General features: G+C 37.4%; 1 protein-coding gene and 2 long non-coding RNA genes across 3 annotated transcripts in view; 2 read left to right on the top strand and 1 right to left on the bottom strand.

Moving 5' to 3' along the window:
• Positions 1–7788, top strand: part of LOC107590075 (uncharacterized) — a 20728-nt gene extending 12940 nt beyond the window's left edge. Inside the window, exons 3-4 of the long non-coding RNA XR_001609740.1 lie at positions 6267–6273; positions 7779–7788. This is a non-coding gene — a long non-coding RNA (uncharacterized lncRNA). The remainder of the gene's footprint in view (positions 1–6266; positions 6274–7778) is intronic.
• LOC107590074 (uncharacterized) lies at positions 1917–2590 on the top strand. Its single transcript, XR_001609739.1, has 3 exons — positions 1917–2034; positions 2229–2257; positions 2458–2590. It is a non-coding gene; the product is annotated as an uncharacterized lncRNA (long non-coding RNA).
• On the bottom strand, positions 3523–8545 carry LOC107590073 (nuclear speckle splicing regulatory protein 1-like). The gene is made up of 7 exons (XM_016278693.1): positions 8459–8545; positions 7737–7824; positions 7596–7652; positions 7386–7514; positions 6990–7197; positions 6811–6913; positions 3523–4501 (listed from the first exon to the last, which is right to left on the bottom strand). Exons 1-7 carry the CDS (start codon positions 8476–8478, stop codon positions 3697–3699), a joined length of 1410 nt encoding a protein of 469 aa, XP_016134179.1. The 5' UTR covers positions 8479–8545; the 3' UTR covers positions 3523–3696.
• Between the last annotated feature and the right edge of the window lie 973 nt (positions 8546–9518).

Below are 9518 nucleotides of genomic sequence, written 5' to 3' on the forward strand. Positions count from 1 at the left end.
GGAAGGAAACTAACAACACAATGGATGCTCTGTTCATTATGGAAGAAATTAAGAGGGCAATAGTAAGAGCAGGAATAACATCTCCTGGGAAGGATGAAATCTGCTACATAATCTTAAAACACTTGGGTGTTTTGGCATCTATAAAACTATTAGGCTTTTATAATGAAGTTTGGGAAAAAGGAAAGTTACCTACTGGATGGAAAGAGTCAGTGATTATTCCTATTAGGAAGCCAGGAAAGGACCCATCAAATCCAAAGAATTATCGGCCAATAGCATTGACCTCACATATAGGTAAGATAATGGAAAGAATGATTACAGACAGAATAGCATTTTATTTGGAAAGTAGTGGAATTCTATCACCTCATCAGAGTGGTTTCAGGAGAGGGAGAGGAACTATGGACCCCATGATATGTTTGGAAACAGAAGTTAAGAAAGCTCAGGTTAATAAGGATTCAGTGATAGCAGATTTCTTTGATGTCGAAAAAACATATGACATGGTTTGGAAAGAGGGCTTAATGATCAAACTTGATATGATGGGAATAACAGGTAGAAGTTATAATTGGATTAAAGATTTTTTGTTTGAGAGATTTATTCAAGTCAGAATTGGGAAAGTCTTATCTGGAAGATATATGGTAGAAAATGGTACCCCCAGGACAGCATCATAAGTCCAATACTCTTTTTAATTATGATAAATGATGTATTTTCTCAAGTTCAAGGAGACATGGGCGATCATTGTTTGCTGATGATGGGGCATTGTGGAAACGGGGAAGGAATATAAATCATATTATAGGAAAGATACAAGAGGCAATTGAAGTAGTAGAAAAATGGTCATATGCATGGGGATTCAGGTTTACAGTAGATAAAACAAAAGCAATAATGTTCACATTTATCATTTCTGTTAATAGGAGAACATCAGATCATTTATCAGTATACACAGTAGAGATGGTGGCAATAGCAACAGCACTACAGTGGATAGAGGAGACTATCAAAAGGTTATACTTTGTACAGATTCATGTTCGGCATTAAAGTCATTACAATCATTCACATCTCATAGTAGACAGGATATAGTAAATGAGATATATGAAAATCTGTATAGATTTAAGAATATGAACATCATGATAATATTTATGTGGATACCAGCTCATAGGGGGATAAAGGGTAATGAAAAGGTTGATGGATTAGCAAAACAGGCATTGGAAAACGAGGATATCATGAATATCTCACTTAGTAAATATGAAGCAAAAGCAGTAATTAAAGCATATACCACTGAGGAGTGGCAACATAAATGGGATACAGGAAATACAGGAAGTCAACTTTATGAAATACAGCGAGAAGTAGGAGTCGTGAGAATAACTAAAAGAAGCACCAAAGAGGAAAATATTCTAACAAGATTAAGGGTTGGGCATACTATGCTGAATAAAACCTTAAAAATAATAAATAAACATCCAACTGGATTATGTGAGCACTGTGGAATGGAGGAATCAGTAGAACAGGTTATTTGTATTTGTGAAAAGTATAATAATGAACGAGAAACAATGAAGAATGAACTTAGAAAGATGGGAGTGGATAACCTAAAGCTTAAAAAGATATTTACTTCTGGACTAGAAAGTTTATTTTTGTATCTTAAGAGAACAGAGCTGATTAAGATAATTTAGTGGGAAAATCTTCACGAATGAAATGAAATGAAATGGGTTTTTTTTGGGGTCCTCTTATTATGAAAGGGTAAACTGTGGTTTACACTCCAATACAGTAGGTGGCGATAATGTACCTTAATATTGGTGCTACCCGCCATAAAACCGTGTTCGTAGGTTTTTCCAGTAGTTGGCAGAAATGAGCGGATCGCGCTCAGGGTTCAGGAAGAACTATACGTTTTGACCTGTGGAGGGCAGTACGCCTAGTGGCGTCTAAACTCGTAGATCCTCAAGAAGAAGACTAGTACATATAACACGAGGCGAAACGCAGAGAAGTCCTTTCCGTGCTGAAGCAGCAAAGAATGTGCGCGTGTTGAAGGGGGAAAAAAACGGCTGTTTGCTGGTAAGACACAAGTCACATTTTCTCAATAATGACTCTTCATTATGTGTTGTGATGAAACCTAAACTGAAAATAGCTGGAATTACCGTCAGATGGTTCAGTGGTGATGATCGGTTTTCTGAGCACACCAAATGTATACCAAGTATTTAAGACCTGTATGAGCGGTTCCTTAACGGTGTGTGTCTCCCTAACGCTAGGTGTTTTCCGAGGACTTCACACATTTATGGTGAGTTCTGCAGAAATGCTGTTACTTATTTTAAATATTGACCGAGTTCATTATGATGAAACCTAAACTGATAATAGCTGGAATTACCGTCAGATTGATCAGTGGTGATGAACGGTTTTCTGATTTGAGGGGAAAAAAAGTTTAACTTTGTGAAAAATGGCCTGCAATTGACCTAAATTGATTGTTCATTTACCCAACAGATTCCGTTGACGGAGATTTGGACCGCTTTGTCCTTAAACCTCATATTCAGACTTGTTTTCTTTGAACCGCTGTATCTGTCCTTGAATTTCATGTTTGTATGTTGAGTGCATTATTGTAACATGTCCCATTAAAAGTTCTTCATTCAAATGTTGTGTTTTCTTCTTTTATCGGTGGGGGAAAGTTCCTGACATGTTGGCACCTTAAAGTCACCATGAAATCAATTTTTTTTTTTTTTTAATTCCTATGCCCTCGTAATCTTTAATCAAAAACGTTAACCTCCCCTCCCCCTCAAAACGACTCATCTCCTCTTCCGGTCACGAGCTATGGCGCAAGGGCGGAGCTAGTGACGTGATGGGTAAATGCTGGGATAAAGGACCGGGGCTGAAGCTGATGCTTTTTATAGCACTGACACCAGTCATGCGGGAGTACGTTGCCCCTAAACACCGAAAAGATATTACGACAACATTAGCCTACTCTTAGGACGTCGCAAACAATTTTTTTTTTCATGCCTTAACCTGATGGGAGGACGCGTTCAGTCATTCAGGCAGTCTCTCTCTCTCTCTTGCGCGTGCGCTGTTTAGGCATGTTTTGTGCTGTTGATCGTCGTCGTCGTCATCCTTAATAAATAAAACATTTATTTATTCATGGAGAGAAATCCCCCACCACTAATTGCAAACTGGCATTTAGATCTGCCTCCATTTTGTTAGCAACGCCCCAGCTTCCAACGATCCAATCAATTCCCGAAGGACGAAATCAAGTCCCGCCCTCTCATTTCAGATGCCGTTTCACTCGGATATACGTCACAGTAGAGAAAAGACAATTGCAACTTCAGTTTCATGCCGACTTTAAGAATCATGAACTTTTGGATGTGCATATTGCATTGCACACCACATTGCTTTTAAATAAGGGGTAAGTGGTTAATAAATTGCCCTTTCCCATCTGTTTTTTAAAACCCTCCCTCAAATCGAAGACATTGAAAACTATAGAAAAAAATCAACTGCTCTGCAGCAAACCAGATGCTTTGCCACAATTAACATTCAGTTTTGTTTTTTTTTCTTTATTAACTCTTGACAAAGTGAAATTTACAAAAAAAGAAAAAGCTCCATTCTACCCAAATTTACAAACACTTAGGCTCACTAAAGCATTTAAATTATTTGCCTTGACCAAACCCATACATACGGTTTCAAAGAGGGAGATGAAGGGTGCATAAAAATGAGATGCAATGGTCAATCCATTTGCTAGTCGTCATCTTTTTCAATGTAGGGCTTTGCAGCAAAACAAGCAAGTTGCCGGGCCAGATATCTCTCTCTGGCTGAATTTACAGTCAGGTCACAGCTGCGTTTCGCAAATTTACTATGTTTCTTTTGTGCATCACTTTTTTCCTCGGGTTCCATAACTTTTTCTTCTTTGTCATTGTCCGTCTGTCTCTCGCTAATTTTTTCCTCATCCTGGGTTTTCCTTTTGCTGTCCATTTTCTGGCTTTCTCTGTCCCTCTGATCTTGCTCTCCTTTGCGGTCCCGTTCCCTGTCCTTTGGGCTGTTGTCTCGTCTGTCTCTCTCTCGTTCTCCTTTATGGTGTCTTTCTCGGTCTTTTGGGTTGCTGTTTCTTCTGTCCCTGTTACTATGTCTGTCATCTTTGTCTCTGCCCCCCCTGTCTCGGCCTCTGTCTTCTTTTCTGTCCCGGTCTCGCTCCCTTTCTCTTCTGCGGTCCCTGTCCTCCTTTCTGTGACTGTGCTCGTCTTCTCTGTCTTTGGTCTTCTCTCTATCTTTATCCTTTGCTCTATCCCTGTCTTTTTCGTTGGGACTCCTTTCTTTAATCTCTTCCCTCTCATGCTCTTGCTCATCGTCACTATCTGAAAGAGGGGATTTTTGTCTGTATTGCCGTTTTGAGTGATTGCTGTTTGTGGTGGTCTTAGTGAATGCAGCTTTGTTATCACTCTGGTCATCATCGCTGTGGGATTCTGCCTCGCTCTCTCTTCGATTCACTGTGGGCTCTGGGGTTGGTGACCATTCTGCTGCTGCAGAGCCTGTAGCTTTCTCCTCTCTAAAACAAGTTAAAGTTGATTAATAATTTTATTAGAGCTACAAAGACCTACAAATAGTTTCCGCATTTTAAAATGTGATATCAATTTCACTTAGGGATATAATTTGAGTTTCAATGTATCTCTTTTCTCATACTATATGAATTTAAATATATTATGGATAGAGCAGTTATATTTTAGCCAGGTTTGAATTTAAAAACATTTTGATTGATTAATTGAGGGACTGGGGTTTGTTATTTGTATGTCGATAACTCAATTAGCTGAATTTGACTGATCTCGGATTGGTTGGTTCTTCAAAGCTCATCCTGAAGTTGCTGTCATAGCAACAGGTCCATAAGCTTAAAGCCCTGTTCACACCAAGAACGATAACTTTAAAGATAACAATATTAGCGTCCACACCAGCGAACAATATCGTCTGTTAATTCTAAGTGCACGCACGTCTGCCGCTTTAAATTCTTGAGCTCGTTACAGCAGAATGGATTCTGATTGGCTGTCAATTTTTTATCGTTCCATCAGCTGGAGAAAAAATAGTTTTGAAAGTGATTCCAACGATATCGTTTCTCTTTGTCTTTATCATTATAGTTGTGGTGTGGACTCTACTATTCTTTAATATTGAGAATGATTTTTAGAACTATATCTTTATCGTTATCTTTATAGTTATCGTCCTTGGTGTGAACAGGCCTTAAACCTGCACGGGAGCAGGCTTATTTCATGTAAACAGGATTAGATTGCATCTTTTTAAGCAGAACTGATACTTAAAATCTTTCCCAGCCACTGCTACCTTATTACAAGAGTACCATAACTGGTCCAGGGACAATATTTTAAAATAATTTAAAAATTAATTTTATAATAATGATGTTTAGTCTTTGGAGATGCAGATAACTTGATCTTGACCCTTAAGAAACTTTAATTAATGCTGTCACATAACAAATCTGCTTCAAAGATAAAACTGAATTGCTAATTACAACATTAAAATAAAAATGTAAAGCCTGTACAAATGTCATGAATATAAATGATATAAATATGAACAATATAAAAAATTGTGAATAAATCATTGGGAATAGGGAAAAAAAAAAAATTACTAATAAATTAAAAACAGTGCACATTTCATGCATCTGTTATAACATTTATGTAGTACTGTTTCCTTATAAAGGTCCAGAAATTTGTCAAGTTTTTTGTCAGGTGTCTTTTTCAATTATATGATGCCATTATGTTGCTGGCTTGCCGCCAGCCAATCGGTGCATTGCTGATCGTGGTTTAGAATATTGATACATCTGCCCTTTTCAGGACATGACAACACGCAGTAATCTTAGACAACTTAATCCAGATATTTTAATCAAATCTGCCAATTTGTTTGAAGAACCGAATTAGCCAGAGATCAGTTATGATGATCAGAAGATCTGGAATCTTTCAAATCATCTCAAATGTGAGGTACAAAAACGCCCCCAGGAGTTGTGTGGATTACTTTTGGATTGCTATTTTTTTTATCAGCTGTTTAAACTCTTAAGGCACCCATTCACTGCAGAGGATCCATTGGTGATCCAGTGATGTAATGCTAAATTTCTCTCACCTAAGGGTGAGTAACTTTTCATTTTTGGGTGAACTATTACGGGGTGTGTGAACTTATGAGCAGAACTGTACCAAAAGACCATTTATCTATAACATTTACAGGTGCATCTCAATAAATTTAGGCTCAGGAAACATCTGCAGGTGTTTTGAGTTGATTAGCTGATTGGCATGTCACCATATTCTAATTTGTTGAGATAGTGAATTGGTGGGGTTTTGTTAAATGTGAGCCAAAATCATCACAATTAAAAGAACCAAAGACTTAAAATACTTCAGTCTGTGAGCATTGAATTTATTTAATGCACGAGTTTCACAATTTGAGTTGAATTACTGAAATAAATGAACTTTTCCACGACATTCTAATTGATTGAGATGCACCTGTATCTAGAGCATTTAATTGTGTTACTTGAAGTTCCTGCTTGTTTTGCACTTATGTATGATACACATATCTGGCTTATTTTTTACTTAAGAGCTATTATTTTAACTGTCCAAAAAGTGTCTGTCATGCTGCTTGATATTGCAAACCGTTATTTGTGTTCACATTTTTTCCTTTATTATCATAATCATGAACACACTGGTTTGTAGCACAAATGGCTTTATTTTTTACGACACTTTGTTATTCTTCTAGTTATTGACCTACAGCAGATAATGAATCTAAAGTCTCACACATTCACAGGAATGTTACTTCCATGTTGCACAATAAGGTGGATATCAATCTGTAAATCACTACCAGCATATGCCTCACCTTTGAGCACTACGATCAGGCACTGCCTCCTCTCCGACTGTCTGGTTGAGAAGATGTCTATAAAATCCACTAAGATCCTTCTGCTTTTTGACATCCAGTGCAGCTAAAAATGAAAACAAAAACTAAGTATGTCCACTTTAATACTCATAACAACATTGAATTATACTACAAGAACTCACCTTCTAATTCTGCTTCCCTCTTCTCTCTCTCCAACTCCTCCTGTCTTTCTTTAAGTTTTTGGCGATAAGCTGTGGTGACAAAGGCCTCTTTATCAGCAAACATCTCGCCCTCTGCTTCTCTTTCCTTCTGGATCTTTCTCTCATCACGGCGTTCCTGTTCCTTCTTCCTCTCTTCGACTGCACGGAGCAGCTGGTTAATATACTTGGGCTAAAAGAACAACAAATATGTTCATTTTGAATTTGAATTGTTGCCAAGTGGAAATTGCAGTGTGCTACCATGACAAATGACTGCAAAACATAATGCTCTAATGTAACAGCTATTCAGACTTGTATTGAATAAAAATGTGTCTTATGTTGGACGAATTAATATTTTTTCAATAACATTTTAAAATATACCTTTTTGTCTGTGCCACCTAGCAATTTCTTATTGCTTTCCAGTTTCTGTTTCTGAATATCATCATACACACCGTCATACTCATAGACAGTGCTGTCCTCTTCAAGTGCCTTTTGCATCTCAAGACGGGTCTGAAGTGGGAAAAAAAAACATTTTCAACACCATAAATTACATAATCATGCAACTGTTCTTGGGATGTCTTCCATTCTTACCTGCTTCATCATCTTCTTTTTGACCGACTCCTTCAGCAAGCTCTCCCCAACTGAGGTCTACAATATAAGAGATTGTGTTTTATTACAGTGTGCTTACTTGAGTGTAGAGAAAGCAACATGCAGATTCATAGGAGCTGTCACCTCATCATCAGAATCATCTGCAAACACAGAGGGGCGGGAGAGAGGGGCAGATTTTGATGTACTCTTCCGGGGCAAAATGAGCCCATACCTGAAATACACATAAGAAAGCATGAATACAGCTTAGTAACTATCTACTATGTGGGATGGTTAATTAAGACTTAGTTTAACACTTTCATCTTTTTTAACAATCATTGTCTCTGGTGAAGAAAACAACAACAAAACTGTTAAAAGCAGCTCATGCTGTTTGGCTGGTCATAGCTGGTTTTAGAGAGGTTTTTGCTTGGTGGCCAACCAGCTAAAACCAGCTGAACACCAGATTGGCCAAACCAAGACCAGATTATACTAACTACGTCTATTTGAAACCAGCGTAAAATGGTTGTAGCTGTTTTTTTTCCTTTTTTTTGAAGGCAAGCAATGCACTGCCAATTTCATACAAGGCCAGTTCGCTAACAAAAAAAAGCAATAATATTACATAGAGCGAATTAGAGGTTTAGTAAAATGCAACATGTAAATACAGTTTATTTACGATTTATAATGTAGGTAACGTGACCGTATGCTCATGTGTTTTGGGGATAGCAGTATTAGCTCATGCTTATCAAGATACTGTTTTACAACATGCTTACACAGCCATTGTGCAATGTCCGTCGATATACACAATAAAGTATTTAACGATGTCTGGTGTAATTGGACAAATTAACTATAAGTTTACATGAGACACTTACTGTTTACCAGAGGTCGCCATCTTGCTTCGATAAATATCTGGCGTATAGCAGATTCGATAACTTAAAAATCGATTCAGCGTTAAAACAGCAAAACAGAAACGGAAGGCAATTAATCACAATTATTTTACAAAAAAGATCAATATAAATTACTCTTTGCATTATTATAAATGAGTCATAATGATTACGTTTACATTATTATGAAAGTGCCGTATGTGAATTGAAGGATATTCCTTTTCCGTAAACGAACTATGATGTCACTTTGTAGGCAAAAACCTGAAAGCGAGTTAGCATTTTAGCACTTCCGGTTCCATCGTCCCATAGTCAATGGGTTTTTGGTTAAATCCCTAAAATAAGGCCCGTGGTTCACACCGGCTCAAGATACTTTCACGTTTTATTCTACGACATAACCAGTTACTCCCCACTCGTGATTTTTTAAACTGTTACGTTTCTTAAAAAAGACGGTTGCTAACAAGTTGCTAAATGGGACTACAGGCGCTGTCGGAGACATTCAACGTCATCACGCCGAACAGTTTATCAGTTTACAGTATTTTCCAATCGTAGTATAATTTGTAATACAATTAGTTGTAGAATAACCAGTTAATAGTTTCCCGCAATATAATAGTTCCCTACATTTTATATTGTTGTTCGACAAGGTTTGTTGTTGTTGCTTTGCCCCGAAATGCAACGAGTCTTCGGATGGAAGCTCGTTATATGGCTTTCCTGCTGATGCAGAGACTCGTACCATAAGGTAAACTCATATTACGATTATTCAATGTAAACACCACATTTACCGGCTAGTCACGGGGAAAGTGAAACTTTAACATGCATAGTGCCGCGTTACATTTAAATGTTTATGGCCACATGAATCTGTTAGAAAGCATATAGACTGAGGATTTCCTAGAAGCAAGGATAAAATAACATTTTGTGTACCCACCCTAACAAAATGATAGCTGAAATGTGGTACTTTATTCTCTAAAATAAGTTTATTCTTACCATATCCAAAAACTCGCTCACTCTGCTGTTATTTGATAGACTAATGCACTAGAATTTTATTCAATAG

The sequence above is a fragment of the Sinocyclocheilus grahami genome, unplaced genomic scaffold, assembly GCF_001515645.1.
Source record: "Sinocyclocheilus grahami isolate Dianchi unplaced genomic scaffold, SAMN03320097.WGS_v1.1 scaffold124.1, whole genome shotgun sequence".
Classification (NCBI taxonomy): Eukaryota; Metazoa; Chordata; class Actinopteri; order Cypriniformes; family Cyprinidae; genus Sinocyclocheilus; species Sinocyclocheilus grahami.